Below are 15,844 nucleotides of genomic sequence, written 5' to 3'. Positions count from 1 at the left end.
ATGTGCTTGTGAAATGTCATGAAACTGCTTGTTCTTAGAGGTGCAGAGCCCTAAAAACATTGGTGGTGCAGAAGCTGGTGGTGGTGGTGGTATGTGTGTATTGGGGGGGTGGTGTCAGTGTGCTCATGTTTTAGGACTTATGTATAGTGCAAAATCTCATCTACCACCAGACTGGGTTTGATTCAGGACTCACTGACCAACACATTTTGGCCTTTTTTCAGGTCTCCTCCACACATCTGTATGCATGCTGGCCCCACATAAGATTTCTCACTTTTTACATTTCCCTTGACCACTTAAGGCTGCAGCTAGAAGTTAAGTGGGAAAAGTAGAGTCTTGTTCAGCAGTACCTTCAGAATTTCCCTAGAAGTTCAGTACATAAATTTTCAGCTTGGAGACCAATCCGACATGACCGTAAATGCAGGAAATATATTCAATTGCTGTGTTATGTCAACTTTATGGAGTCAGTAATCTTTTTTCTTTCAAATGAGTGTCCAGTAGCCCACTTTCTGACACCGAATTGGAAAAAGGCTCATTTAATCAGGAGAAACGTACCACATTCTAAGTTGAGAAAAGTCTGTGCAAGGCAGGCCAGCTTAGCTTCTTAGAGTAAAACTGCAGGCAGTTAATGATGTTATATACTTAAAACTGAACAGTGCCACTGCCCCAAACAAGTAAGTTCAGACACTCAGCTATTTTCTTTGTTCTTATCTCCTTGCTGTAAATGGAAATTACATATCGAGGTTCTTGTGGCCTCCCTAGAAGCAATATCTAATCATAAGACTCCTGGTTTGGTGCCTTCAACGTTTGCATAATACTGTGTTTGTTGGGCTGGAAGGGAACTTAAGGGCAAGGCATTTGTCCTCTAAAAGCTTGCATTAAAATGGCTCCCACAGGTTTGGAGAGCCAAGATCTGTTTTCAAATGTACAGCCCCCAGCAAGTTCCCAACCCTGGACCAAGCTAGCCACTTTTCCTCTGGTACTGTGACCCCTACCAAGCATGAGTCTGTAAAAAGTTAATTGCTTTCAAAGTAGCATTATTTTCCAGTTTCAGGAAAGGGGAAAAAAAATAAATGTCTGCATTGCAGCAGGACTAGGTAGGGACGGCAGTACTGGCTCCCAGAGCAGCCCAATGGGGTTCTTCTACTCTAGCTTTTAAACCAATAGACTTGGAGGAAAGGTTAAAGATTGACAATTGCAGTGGCCGAACTAAGAACGGGCCTTCTGGAAATTTCTACCATCTTTGTTCCTTTTAGGAAAAGCAGATCTGCCAAGCAGAAGAGTCTCCTACCTTCCATTCCTAGGTCATCTCCCTTCCCTGCTTCCCCCCAACCCCCCTTCTTTTTCTCATCAAGGTAGAATGTTCTCTCTGTCACGTTTGTAAATTGCAGAAGGAGGAACAGAATGTTGGGCTGTTTTCCTTTTTCCTTCTGCCTCCTCAGTCCCCAAAGAGGATACACAGCTGCAAGGAGCAAACACAGACACACTGAAGCTTTTGATTCCTCTCCTTTTTTTTCCTTCAAGACCCTCCAGGATGGATTCACTTTCTGCTTTGGGAAATTAAGTGGCATTCACGTGGGGGAGGGGGAGTAACTGCTTTTATTAGCTCCAGAAAATGGTCAGTGTTCAGTCTGTAACTAGGAATTAATTATATATAATCACTCAGTAAACTTTCTACAGAGTTTTTCTAATTGCTGAGCCTGATCATAGTTAGCCCGTTGGCGCCAAGTCCAGTTACTTTTATAATTAACAGCTCAAAGATTTGAGTCAGAAAGAAAGAAACAATTGGGGGCCTCTTGGATTATAAATTAGGGATGAAAACAATAGCTTTTTTTCCTTTCTTTCTTGTCACTCCTTTTATTTTCAACAAAACATTTCCCCTTTTCTTTCCCTGGGAGAACCAGTGGGGAGACTGCATCAGGTCTTAAATAGGATGAGGGGGGAGACACTTTTTAGGAAGTGGGGTGACAGTAACCTAGAAAACCCTGGAGGCAAAGGTAGGTTTTTAAAAGTCCAGCCACTTGCAACGCGTGATGTCTTTGTTTCTTTTGCCCTCTTTCCCCTTCTCTCTTCTGTGGCAGAGGCAGCAGACATTTGTCAGCCTGGGAACCCTCAATCTGGCTTTGCCTCTGGTTGACTCTGGAAAGAAAGATACATTCAAAGGGGCCTTCGCTACTGCACAGCAGAGATTTAAAAAGGGAATATGTTTCAGAACCCTTTGGTTACTCTTAAAATGCAAGATCTGAGCAAGGGTTCACCCTTGGCTTCAGGTTGCTAAGGTTATGGTCGCCCTCCCCGCTACTTCCCACTCTCCTTGCAGACAAACAAACAGGCAGTGGCCATGCCAGCTCTGCAGCCAGTGTGCTGCCAGCCTGTCCCCCCCATCCCGATTACCTTACCTACCGGCCGGCGGGGGCCAGTGGCCCGTCCTTGCCCTGGCATGGCCTTGGGCACTGTGCCCTCCTTTCTCCCCTGGAGCTAAAAAGCAGTCACCTTGAAACTCCTCACTCCCAGCACCAGAGGAGTTCTGAGGCCAATGCTCAGACCTGTAACAGTAAATGACGTTATCCACTCAGGCTGTTAGTTCGGCCTCTGAAAGCGGGTTCTGCAAAACCCATTGTTAATTCTCAGGCTCTGTTGGGGGTGGTCAGAAATCTAATTTGTGAGTATCCTGTGCATTGGATAAGGGAATGTTTTCCTTGTGTTTCTCCTCTGCAGACTCGGATTGTCTTTCCTTGATGTTAACTGTCTTAGGACTGGCTGCTTCAGAGGGCTGGGTATTTGGTGGCTGTTTGCAGGCTTATAAACAGCCTTTTAATTTTACCTTTGCCGTAGACTGAGGTGCAGCCCTTTAGCTTGGCTTTTCAGATGCCTGCTGTCCTTGAAGCACTTTCATTTTACCTAGCGCCTTTTTGGTATGGATGCAAAGCTGGTTTCTAATAGACTGAGAAGAGAAGGGGGACCGGGCTTCCTCCTTGCCTTCCCCCAGGCTGCTCCCTGGGAACATTTTTGTGTTTGCACAGACACCTGTCCGTCTGCAGTTTGTGCCACGGGGCTGCACAATTCCTAACCTTCTACCCACCTAATTTGAGGGCAAGGGGGCCTCATCACAGAGCCTCATGTTGAAGGCTCAGGATCTACAAGAGAAGGCTTTTCCTTAGGAACCTGTGACTTCACAAACTCTCCCTGTCATTGCAGAGTTTTTTTTAAGCTTCTAAACGTTGGGTTGTTGGTGTCCTTTGGTTCAGCTTTTCCTAGTTCTGGTATTTAGGAAGGTGGCTTTGAAACTCGCAGGGCTGCTTAAACAAGAGCTACAGCTATTGAACAAACTGCTACCATTTTAGCTTCAACACAGGAATGAGGCAGTGTTGCCAGACGCCATTTTAAGAATCCTGCATAAATAGCTTAGCTACCGATGACTCTGCCTGTTTTAGGTGAGTGCTTATATAAAGCTGCTCTGCTAACCATTCCCCCCCACCCCAATTTCTTAAAAAATTAATTGTAGATTTAGGGAAGCATGGTTTTTAATTTTGATGTTCACTATTTTGTAATCTAGAAGAGGAAGATGTTATGCCTTGGGGATTAAATATTTCTTACAGCCTGGACCATTTTGGTATTTTGAATGAAAAGTAAAAACCAGGAAAAGTCCTTTCGAATGATGCATGATTCTTGAATTGCTGTGCGATGATCCTCATCTGTAGAACCAGAGTCTTGTGCATGTTGGTTATATATTCTAGATGGCTTAGATACTCTTCTTTAAAAGTCAAATAGTAGGAGCACTTGGGGAAAAGAAATATGTGGGCATTGTGTATCCAGGCATTTTTCTGTCAAAACTAGATGCTTTCTTTTTTCTCTCTCTTGGAAGTGTTGAGGAGATGAGATTCCTGGGAATTACGGACCATCCCTGAGTCCTCAGAATTAATAATCAGAAGGCTTAAAGCATCCTGGAGGTGCAGTAGTTCATCTGCAACTTTTAATTGCTCTTTTTTCAGTGCATGCAGGTTAAGAAGTAAGCATAGGTTTTCTTGCTCAGGCACTGGGGGAGAAATCTTTTATTCTTTTTGGGATGGGATGGGGTGGTCTTGGTTATCTTTGCAGGTACTGTTATTTCTTTGAATTGCCTCAAATGTATCAGTTTGTGAAATCTGCAGGCAAATGACTTGGGTAAATGTGAGTGTAAGAGGTGGTGGTGTATACAATGTATCTAACTAGTTGATGGTGTATTTTCCTATTGGAGTGAGAAATTGTTTGCTTTTCAGCTAATTTTACCCTTTTCTGTAGCGGGCCCCCAGTTTCCTCAACAGACCTTTAAAGGGAAAAAAGTAATGTCAGTTTGAAACAAGAGCTTGTTGTCCCATTGTTTTTGATTTAAATCATCAGGGTTGCTGGAAGCTAGCAGATATGAAAGGAAATAAGCTGTCTATGTTCTAAGACTTTAATGTGTTAATGACAGAAGTTCAGAGTATTTTCTCCAGATGCAGCTGCCTTTTCTTTTTAAGAATTATTTGACTGTTTTTTTTCCCCCAAATGACTGAACAGTTCTTAACCTAAATTGACCAACATCAGTGGGGCAATTCAGACAGGTACAGATCTTTTCTTGCCACTACTTTTGATGTAATATTCATGTTTTTTTTCCCTAATAACATACTAGTTCTTAACACTAAATCAAAAAAAAAAAAAAAAAAAACAAAACACACACACACACACACACACACAAACCGAAATCAGTGGTGTAGGAAAAAGGAAGTCCCTTTAGATGTGGCTATTCAAAATGACTAATTTTGCATTCTGGTCTTTGCTTTTGTAAATGAAGTTTTTTTTTTTTTTTTCTCCTTTTAATGCATAGACACTGCAGTTTCCTTTAGTCAAATACAAGTTAATTGTGTGTGTGAGTGTGCGTGCATGTGTGTGCACGGGTTCCTTTTGAAAGGATGGTTTGCTGATCTGTGAAAAAGATGGTTTTCTTAAATTGTTGTGCTTGAAATGCTGTGCTAAAGCTGGTGGTGCTATTGCTAAAGTTGGGTGATTATGGTGCCCACTTGTAATACTTGGAGAGATAAAACAGCTTAACTTTTTTTTCCCTCTCTCTTCTGCTCCAGCATTGATTATCTTAAAACTCAGAAGCAAATAGCCACCACATAACTAGTTTGCATTTTCCTCGTCTCTCAGCAGCATTCCTGCCTGAAGTATTCAGCTCCTCTAGGCTGTTACAAGCCAAATAATGGTTCCCTTGAATGCAGCCTTCCTCCATGATCAATACACCTTTGAATGTTTTCATCGCTGCAGAAATCCTTCAAGTGGGTTTTTTTGGCTCAGTTCTGCATAATTGTTTCCCTCACCACTGTAGATTTCAGTTGGATCACAGATTAGCGTTTTCTCTATTACTCAAAATATGGGATCGGTTTCAAGAAGTTTAGAATTTCACATACTTCATGCTAGAGAGGGAAACAGAATTCTAGTTGCTAGAAAAGATCAAGGTTGCTATTTGTTCCTTTGAAGTTAACTGTCTACCCATCTCCGAGGGCTGCATGGGGCTTTTTGTTAAGATGTATTTCCAGTCACCCCAAGCCAGAACCCATCAACAGCATCCAGTTGGACAACCTGTGTATGTTTCAGGCGGAGTGTTTCTGAGTTGAGAATGTTTTCTCCTTAAGTTGGAATAGAAAGCATTAGTGCTGAAATAACCTTCAATAAATCACCGTTGTATTATTGCATATAAGCGATGTGTTTAAATTTAGCAGGCTGCTTTCTCCTGATGAAAACCATTTGTGACAACATGTCAGTTGTTTCTTTGGTGATTTGTGTCACAGGCTTTCTTTACAGATGCGGTGTAAATGAAATTGTTAATGGGGTTCAAAATCAGATGGCTAAATGTGTTAATATTCTCATTTAAACCCAACTACCTTTCTTCGTCTCCAAGCCCCTATAATTTAACTCTGAACTATAATCTTTTCCATTCTATCTAGCTCCCATCCTAAGTCCTCTCCTCCTAACGTGGAACTCTCCTAAAATCTTCTCCTTATACTAGGGTTCGAGACATGAGGCTGTCTTTTTGGGCCTTTTGCGTTGTCACAGTCCCAGACCACGGAACATTCTCTCTTCCCCAGGACAGGACATTTTCTCTTCCCCAGCCTCCTTCCTGTCCTGGCGTTGAGTCTTCCAAATGGAAAATTCCAGCCATATCAATTGGTGATGCACCCATTTCTTCCTGTGGAATGACAGTCTGATGGAATTGCTTCTGGAGTAAATGCCCAGCTTCTTACCACTTCAGTGTCAGCCTGAATGTTTGGAAAGTTCTAGCACCTCAAACCATTTGCATCTATGAAAGCAGAACTCTATTTTTTCCCTTTGGTTTAGCTTGTGAGTTCTCTGTGGGAGGAAGATCTGATATGGCCGGCTCTCTTTCAACCCTAGTTCCAGCAGAGAGTGAGAGAGAATGTTCTGGGTGACGGACCCTCCCAGCAAAGGGGCTTGCTTTATTTGCTTCTCTCCCCAACCCTCCACTCTTAGCCTTTGTCTTTTGAATAATCCTTCCTCATTCCACTTTTGTGGTGGGGGATAATTAGTCACAACTCAGTAGTAAGCCGTGCCTGCTGTAGAGAGGAAGCATTCAGGGGGTTGGAAGTGTGGAGACCCCAGTCTGATTCCTGGAATCAGTGTTTTGAGACCAGGTCTTTAGCTTCTAGCTGGGCATATTTTTCTGCTTTGTAATTTAACCTGTATCTTTTTTTTCCCATGTTCCTGCCTCATCAGGGAATTGTAAGATTTAGGGGGAGGTGTGGGAAATCTTACTCTTTGCCCTAAAGTATTCAGCGATCAGAATTCTGGATACCCTGCAAAACACCTCCAACCTCCCTGCCTTTGAACCCTGCGTTAACAATGAGAAGCTTGTTTATTTGAAGGCTGGGTTCTCATTGGCCCACAGGGGTAGGTTGTAATTGTGTGTCTAAAAAATTGCCTTTTGCATTCCCCAATAGCATGACAACTGGAATAGTAATTTGACTTAAAAAAAAAAAGAACAACCTAGTGTTTTAAAAAACTCCTTTAGGACTCTTCACACTTTGTTGAAATCAGGTGTGGGTTTCCTCCCCCCAGCCCTGGATAAGGATGAGGGAATGTCTTTAAGGTGTGTTTGTTGCTAGAACTTCCAAATAGCTGCCCCCATGGGGCAAGTTCTCAGCCTTCCTAAACATGAACATAATTTGCTCTGTTTCAGCTTGGCTGAAGAGGAAATAAAAACAGAACAGGAGGTGGTAGAGGGCATGGATATCTCTACTCGCTCCAAAGGTGAGTAAAAATCTTGTATTATCTATTCTAGAGCTAAGGAGGAAATTGGAATTTCTTTTTGTTGTTGTAGTGCAGTGAAGTGTGTGGCTCTCTGAGCCGACGTTGTAACTCTTCTTGGATTTTCAGATATAAGATTTTTTGATGGATGAACCTAATTGATGGAGAACTCTCCTCCTTTTGGTTTTCTTTCCCTGGTGCCTGTGTAGGGGTCCTGACAGTGAATTTTACCTGTGTGTCATGACTGAGGGTGGCTGGCTACCTCTCCGCAGGGTGACTTTCAGGAGCCACGGTTTAAATAAAGCATGTTCTGGAAGCCACCAGAGCCTCTAGCTGCTGCTCGTTTTCTGATTTTAACAACAGACCTCTTTGGAATCCCAGAAGTGGGATGAAGTCAGCCCGCTTCATTGGAAAGTGGTGGTCTTGGGTTAGAGATAAAAAGGAAATGTAGAGCTTGCTGGGATGCCGGGGCCAGTGTTTGCATTTAGTTCAAAATTTAGCAAATTAGGACAAACACAATTTATGCGTTTATTCACAAGCCTGGAGTAGACTCCTGAATATCCTCTAATTGAGGGATTGGTACTTTTCATTTGGTCTTTGTGAAAGAGATTTTATGAGGCTTCCCAAAATGAAGCAGTTATTCACTTTTACCTTCAGGGTGCTTTCACAAATAAGCTACTGGAGTATTTTTCGTATCTTTGGTTGATGAAAAGGCTCATCTCCAAACTTAATGGTTGTACCAAGGTGTTTTCATTCCTTCATCAAGTCACTGAGTGCTTTCTTGGAACACACAGCCTTGCACTGGGGGTTATGGGGAGGGAGGAAGAGGCTGGACAGGGTTACTGCATACTGCCGGAAGGAGATTCTCATTTGGCTGCAGAGTGTCGCACAAAGTGACTCCCTAAAGGCGTCTGAAACCAAAAGCATTTTGAGGATTGTTACAAGACAGCGTGTCGCCAGGCGTGGTGGCTCATGCCTGTAATCCCAGCACTCTGGGAGGCCAAGGCGGGCCATCATGAGGTCAGGCGTTCGAGACCAGCCTGGCCAACATGGTGAAACCCCCCGTCTCTACTAAAAATACAAAAATTAGTCGGGCATGGTGGCACGCGCCTGTAATCCTAGCTACTTAGGAGGTTGAGGCAGGAGAATCACTTGAACCTGGGAGGCGGAGGTTGCAGTCAGCTGAGATCGCACCACTGCACTCCAGCCTGGGCGACAGAGCAAGACTCCATCTCAAAAAAAAAAAGACAGTATGTCATTTTGGGGCAAAGTTGAGGGTCCAGTAGTCAAGGCTGGGACCTGGGAAGCAGAAGCTGGCTGCTGATCTCTGGCAGGGGTCACAGAAGGGGAGGCACCCTGGGTGGGAAGGCCTGGCTTACTGGGTGGGTGCTGTGTGCTGGGGAGCAGCAGGAGGAGGCTGGGCGGAGGCAGAGGGCTGCTGCCCCCTCATCACAGCATGACCCAGCCTGTGCTGGGTGGCAGGAAGTTTCAGTGCCATTGATGGTGAAGAGAGCTGAGCCACCAGGGACTTCAGAGCAAGGAAGGTACCTTCTCACAGAGGTGTTTTTGATGTTGCAGGAGCACGTGCCTCTCAGCCACTTCTCAGCCCCCTTGCTGTGGTCAGAATCAAATGTGGTCCAGCAGGAGACGGGGCAAAGTGGAGACGGACTGAAGAGAGGGGGCCAGGAGGGTGGGGGTCTTGTCCCTGTTCTGCTGCTTACCTTCCCCAGGGGGCTTGGACACTGGCTCTGTCCCTTCATTTTTGTATTTGTGAAGTGGGGTGTTGGATTAGATTCTATCCAAGCATGACCAAGCTGAGTGACCATTGTCTCTTTCTCTCTTTTCTCCTACTCCCATCCTCACCCTTCAGCAGCCAGAATGCGCTTCAAAAACGTGGATTGGGGTCAGGCACAGTGGCGCATGCCAATCATCCCAGCTACTTGAGAGACTGAGGTGGGAGGATCAGTTGAGGCCAGGAGTTCGAAACCAGCCTGGGCAACTTAATGAGACCCCCCCCTCCCGCCCCCATCTCTATTAAAAAAAAAAAGTGGACAGAGTGCGGTGGCTCACGCCTGTAATCTTAGCACTTTGGGAGGGCGAGGCGGGTGGATTGTCTGAGCTCAGGAGTTCGAGACCAGCCTGGGCAACATGGTGAAACCCCATCTCTACTAAAATACAAAAAAATTATCTGGGCGTGGCAGCATGTGCCTATAATCCCAGTTACTTGGGAGGCTGAAGCAGGAGAATTGCTTGAACCCAGGAGGCGGAGGTTGCAGTGAGCCAAGACCACGCCTTTGCACTCCGGCCTAGGGGACAGAGCGAGACTCCGTCTCAAAAAAAAAAAAAAAAAAAGTGGGTCAGGTTCTGTCTCATTTTGCTAACTCCTTCTGATGATTTTCCAGTACCCTTCCACTCAGGTCTGAAGTCACCGTGACCTGCCTTCCTGGGCCGGCCCTGTTTACCTTTGTTTCCTTTGTGATGTTCTGTTCACCTTGTGCCATTTCTCCCCCCACTTCACTTGAGCTCCTTGGCCTCCTTCCTCTTGGTTCCTTCCTTGGGGCCCCTGTGTGTCTTTTGCCAGGAGCAGGCTGCCCATTTCTCATTGTGATCTCAGACTTATCTCAGATGGTGGCTCCTCAAAGAGGCTTTTGGTGGCCACCAAGTCTGAAGGAGTCATTTCATTATTTTCTGTTTTAAATATTTATATAAAAGACAACGTCTCACTGCACTGTCCTGGCTAGAGTGCACTGGTATGATCATAGCTCACTGTATCCTTGATCTCCTGGGCTCGAAGCTCACTGTAGCCTCAATCTCCTGGGCTCAAGCTATCTTCCCACCTCAGCCTCCTGAGTAGCTGGGACTACAGGTGCACACCACCTCACCTGGCTAATTAAAAAAATTTTTTTTTTGTAGGGATGAGGTCGCAGTGGGTTGCCCAGGCTGGTCTGAAACCCTCGGCCTCAAGTGATCCTCCCTCTTTGACCTCCCAAAGTGCTGGGATTATAGGCATGTGCCGCCATGCCTGGCCAATTTTCTATTACATTTTTAAAATGAACTTTTAATTTAACAGTAGTATTAGATTTCCAGAAAAGTTTTGAGGATAGTGCCAAGAGTTCCCATGTTAGCCCCTGGCTCCACACACACAATTTCTTCTATTATTAACATCATACACTAGTGTGGTGTAATTGTTACAAATAATGCATCAATTTTGATATGTTATTACCAACTAAAGGCCATCCCTTATTCAGATTTCCTTCGGTTTCCCACAAAAGTCCCTTTTCCGTTTTAGAATCCCACTCAGGATTCCTCATTACATTTAGTTGTCTGCCTGGGCTCCTGTTGGCTGTGACAGTTTCTTAGACTTTTCTTGTTTTTGTTGAACTTACCGGTTTTCAGGAATACTGGTCGGGTATTTTGTAGATTGTCCTGTCAATTGGGATTTGTATAATGTGTTTCTCGTGATTAGACTCTGGTAAACTGTGGTTATGGGTTTTGGGGAGGAAGAAGACTACAGAGGGTAAAATGCCATTTTCATCATATCACATCAAGGGTATGTATTATTAATGAGATCTATCACTGTTGGCCTTGTGCAGTGGCTCACACCTGTAATCTCAGCACTTTGGGAGGCCAAGGTGGGGGGATCATCTGAGGTCAAGAGTTCGAGACCATCCTGGCCAACATGGTGAAACCCTGCCTCTATTAAAAATACAAAAATTAGCTGGGTGTGGTGGCAGGCACCTCTAGTCGCAACTACTCGGGAGGCTGAGGCAGGAGAATCACTTGAACCCGGGGTGGAGGGGGTGGAGACGGAGGTTGTAGTTAGCTGAGACCATGCCACTGCACTCCAGTCTGGGAGATAGAATGAGATTGTCTCAAAAAGAAAAAAAAAAAAAAAAAAGATTTATCACTGTTGATGTTGACCATGACCATCTGGCTGTCTTTCTTCTCTTTCCATCCTCTGCTCTTTGGAAGGAAGTCACAAGGCATCACCCACACTTAAGGAGTGAAGAGCTATGCTCCACCTCCTCGAAAGCAGAGGCTTGACATAAATTATTTGGGGGCCAGATGTGGTGGCTCATGCCTGTAATCCCAGCACTTTGGGAGGCCAAGGCGGGCAGATCACTTGAGGCCAGGAGTTCGAGACCAGCCTGGCCAACGTGGCAAAATCCCATCTCTACTAAAAATAGCAAACATTGTATGCCTATAATCCCAGCTACTTGGGAGACTGAAGCAGAAAAATCACTTGAACCCGAGAGGCGGAGGTTGCAGTGAGCCAAGATTCCACCACTGCACTCCAGCCTGGGTGACAGTGACACTGTGTCTCAAAAAAAAAATTTAGAATTCTTCTGTATGGGGTATTAGTCTCTTCTCCCTTATGTATTTATTCAGTCATTTATCTCTAGCAGTGTGGACTCTGGGATGGTTACTTTATACTGTGGGTTGTAATCCAATACTACTTATTTATTTTATTGCTCAAATCATTCCAGCTTTGGCAGTTGGGAGCTCTTTGTGTTGGCTCTTGTGTCCCCTTGACAGACTCCATCGTTGTGGGGTTTATTTATTTGTTCGTTTGAGACAGCCTCGTTCTGCTGCCCAGGCTGGAGTGCAGTGGTACAATCACAGCTCATTGCAGCCTTGACCTGCTGGACTCAAGCAGTCCTCTTGCCTCAGCCTCCCAAGTAGCTGGGACCACAGGCATGCATCACCACAGTTGGCTAATTTTTGTTCTTTTTATTTGTAGAGATGGAGTGTCGCTGTGTTGCCCAGGCTGGTTTTGAATTTCCCAGGCTCAAGTGATCCTACCACTTTGGCCTCCCAAAGTGCTGGGGTTACAGGTGTGAACCACCATGCCTGGCTGGCCTATTTATTTATTTATTGCGCACTTTCTTGTCTTCTGACACTATAAGATGTTCCAGGCTCATTTTGTATGTCTTTGCCTCAGCCCTAAAATCATCCATTTCTCTATGGATCCTGGTTTCTTTCTTTCTTTTCTTTTTTTTTTTTTTTTTTGAGATGTAGTCTTGCTCTGTTGCCGAGGCTGGAGTGCGGTGGTGTGATCTCAGCTTACTGTGACTTCCACCTCCTAGTTCAAGCAATTCCTCTGCTCCAGCCTCCTTAGTAGCTGGGATTACAGGCACATGTCACCATGCCCGGCTAATTTTTTTGTATTTGTAGTAGAGGCGGGGTTTCTCCATGTTGGCCAGGCTAGTCTCGAACTCCTGACCTCAGGCAATCCGCCTGCCTCAGCCTCCCAAAGTGCTGGGATTACAGGCATGAGCCTCCATGCCCAGCTTTTTTTTATTTTCTTTGAGACAGAATCTCGCTCTGTCTCCCAGGCTGGAGTGCAGTTGGCGCGATCTTGGCTCACTGCAACCTCCACTTCCCTGGTTCAAGCAATTCCCCTGCCTCAGCCTCCCGAGTAACTGGGATTACAGGAGTGCACCACCACGCCTGGCTAATTTTTTTGTATTTTTAGTAGAGGCAGGGTTTCACCATGTTGGCCAGGCTAGTCTCGAACTCTTGACCTCAGGTAATCCGCCCGCCTTGGCCTCCCAAAGTGCTGGGATTACAGGTGTGAGCCACTGCACCCAGAGGATCCTGGTTTCTTTTATTGGAGAATAGTATTAGAAACCAAGATGTGGGCACTAAGTGTGCTCGTTTTTGTTTGTTTGTTCGTTTTTGAGATGGAGTTTCCCTCTGTTGCCCAGGCTGGAGTGCAGTGGCACAATCTCGGCTCATTGCAACCTCTGCCTCCTGGTTTCAAATGATTCTCCTGCCTCAGCCTCCTGAGCAGCTGGGACTACAGGCACACACCACCACGCCTGGCTAAGTTTTGTATTTTTTTTTTTTGAGACGGAGTCACGCCCTGTCACCCAGGCTGGAGTGCAGTGGCGCGATCTCCGCTCACTGCAAGCTCCGCCTCCCGGGTTCACGCCATTCTCCTGCCTCAGCCTCCCAAGTAGCTGGGATTACAGGCGCCCGCCACCACGCCCGGCTAATATTTTGTATTTTTAGTAGAGACAGGGTTTCCCCATGTTAGGCAGGATGGTCTCGATCTCCTGACCTCGTGATCCGCCCGCCTCAGCCTCCCAAAGTGCTGGGATTACAGGCACGAGCCACCGCGCCCGGCCAAGTTTTGTATTTTTAGTAGAGATGGGGTTTCACTATGTTGGCCAGGCTGGTCTGGAACTTCTGACCTTGTGATCCTCCCACCTCGGCCTCCCAAAGTGCTGGGATTGTAGGCATGAACCACCGCACCTGGCCAAGTGTGCTCATTGCTACTGGAATGTCTTTGTTCTAGATTCTTTTTTTTTTTTCTTTTTGAGATGGAGTCTCGCTCTGTCACCTAGGCTGGAATGCAGTGGTGCACTCTCAGCTAACTGCAACCCCTGCCTCCTAGGTTCAAGCAATTCTTCTGCCCCAGCCTTCTAAGTAGCTGGGACTATAGGTATGCACCACCATGCCTGGCTAATTTTTAAATTTTTAGTAGAGATGGGGTTTTGCCATGTTAGCCAGGCTAGTCTCGAACTCCTGACCTCAAGTGATCTGCCCACCTCGGCCTTCCAAAGTGCTGGGATTACAGGTGTGAGCCACCTTGCTTCTAGATTCTCTCAGTAGACAAGGAAGGATATATACACATACTGTGTAAACATTTTTACATGTATCCATCTGTGTCTATATCAGCTAAACATGAGTTCATTCTCTCGTTTGACCTTTTCGCATTACCACATGGATCATTCTAGCCTTATTCCCTGGTTTCTCTGTAACCTCCTCCTCCAACAGTGAGAAGGCTGGCTTCTACTGTCCACCGTTTGTTTACTATTTTCTGGTACATTTTAACCTGATCTACAGTGTTCAGTCTGATGAACTTTAACACACGTTCGCACTCATGGGGCCCTGACCCAGATCAAGATAATTAAACATTTCCAGCATCCAGAGCGTCCTCTATCCCTCTGATTTTGTTTATAGCCTTTGTCCTCACTTTGTATTTTCTTATTTGTTACTCTGCTAGAATGCTGGCTGCTGTATTTTTTTTTTTTTTTACATTAAAAAAAATACTTTTTGAGACAGAGTCTTGCTCTATTGCCCAGGCTGGAGTACAGTGGCTTGACCTTGGCTCGCTGCAACCTTCATTTCCCGGGTTCAAGTGATTCTCCTGCCTCAGCCTCCTGAGTAGCTGGGGCATATGCCACCACACCCAGCTAATTTTTTAATTTTTAGTAGAGATGGGTTTTCACCATGTTGGCCAGGCTGGTCTCGAACTCCTGATCTCAAGTGATCTGCTCGCCTCAGCCTCCCAAAGTGGTGGGATTGTAGGCGTGAGCCACCACGCCTCCGGCCTTTTTTTTTTTTAAGACATGGAATCTCATTGTGTTGCGCAGGCTGCAGTGTAGTGCAGTGGTTATTCACAGTTGCCATCATAGTACGCTACAGCCTCTAACTCCTGGGCTCAGGTGATTCTCTTGCTTCAGCCTCCCGAGTAGCTGGGACTGTAAGTGCGCACCATGGTTTCAAGTTCCCTCTTTAAGCACCCCCTGGACCACCATTCTTACTTACCCCAATGATTTGAGAGGCAAGGTGCCATTGAGATTTAAAACACCTGGCTTCTGGCTGGGTGGCTTATGCCTGTAATCCCAGCACTTTGGGAGGCCAAGCACTTTGAGAGGCGGATCATGAGGTCAGGAGTTTGAGACCAGCCTGGCCAATATGGTGAAACCCAGTGTTCACTAAAAATAGAAAATTAGCTGGGTTTGGTGGCAGGCACCTGTAATCTCAGCTACTCAGGAGGCTGAGGCAGGGGAATCGCTGGAAACCAGGAGGCAGAGGTTGCAGGGAGCTGAGATCGTGCCCCTGCACTCCAGCCTGGGTGACAGAGTGAGACTCCGTCTCAAAAAAAACAAAAACCACCTGGCTTCTAGAGCCAGATTTCCTGGTTCTGTCTTGCCCCCTTTCTAGCTGAGTTATTCCTTGTGGCTAGGTTTCCTTTTGTAAATGGGGATGATAAAGATAGAAGGTTATGGCTAAGATGAACTTTGCTCACACAGATAGAATGTTCAGGATGGTTCTTGGGGCCGGGTGTGGTGCCTCAGTCACGCCTGTGATCCCAGCACTTTGGGAAGCCGAGGCGGGCGGATCATGAGGTCAGGAGATCGAGACCATCCTGGCTAACATGGTGAAACCCCGTCTCTACTAAAATACAAAAAATTAGCCGGGCGTGGTCGCGGGTGCCTGTAGTCCCAGCTACTCAGGAGGCCGAGGCAGGAGAATGGCGTGAACCTGGGAGGCGGAGCTTGCAGTGAGCAGAGATCGCGCCACTGCACTCCAGCCTGGGCGACAGGTGAGACTCCGTCTCAAAAAAGAATGGTTCTTGGGACAGGGTGGCTGCTCAAAAATGTTAGCTATGATTTGCATCAACTTAGAGACAGTGAATTTTTATTGCTAGGTCTGTCAGGTGGTGAGAATGACTGTTCTGCCATTTCCCCCACTTGCAGCCTCTAGGAAGAAGGTCTGGAGGCAGATGAGGAAACCATGCCCGGAAGACCCCCTGCTTAGAGGGGGCACA

General features: G+C 45.9%; 1 protein-coding gene and 1 long non-coding RNA gene across 26 annotated transcripts in view; one reads left to right on the top strand and one right to left on the bottom strand.

Annotated features, from left to right (window-relative positions):
* Positions 1 to 15,844, top strand: part of ZMYND8 (zinc finger MYND-type containing 8) — a 160,535-nt gene that overhangs the window by 14,841 nt on the left and 129,850 nt on the right. For 19 of the 25 annotated variants that reach the window (XM_014343067.6, XM_055104876.3, XM_034947115.4 and 16 more), the window contains one exon: positions 7,214 to 7,284. In XM_014343067.6, coding sequence (XP_014198553.2) covers positions 7,214 to 7,284 — 71 coding nt within the window. Of the gene's footprint in view, positions 1 to 2,942; positions 7,124 to 7,213; positions 7,285 to 15,844 lie in introns of those variants that run through there. The other 6 variants (XM_063600901.1, XM_063600895.1, XM_034947113.4 and 3 more) reach the window with 5 other exon arrangements.
* On the bottom strand, positions 504 to 2,747 carry LOC130541074 (uncharacterized). Its single transcript, XR_008955119.2, has 2 exons — positions 2,397 to 2,747; positions 504 to 2,136 (listed from the first exon to the last, which is right to left on the bottom strand). It is a non-coding gene; the product is annotated as an uncharacterized LOC130541074 (long non-coding RNA).

This window comes from Pan paniscus, chromosome 21, assembly GCF_029289425.2.
Source record: "Pan paniscus chromosome 21, NHGRI_mPanPan1-v2.0_pri, whole genome shotgun sequence".
In the NCBI taxonomy this organism is placed as follows: Eukaryota; Metazoa; Chordata; class Mammalia; order Primates; family Hominidae; genus Pan; species Pan paniscus.
This window is presented reverse-complemented; position numbering and strand designations above follow the sequence as displayed.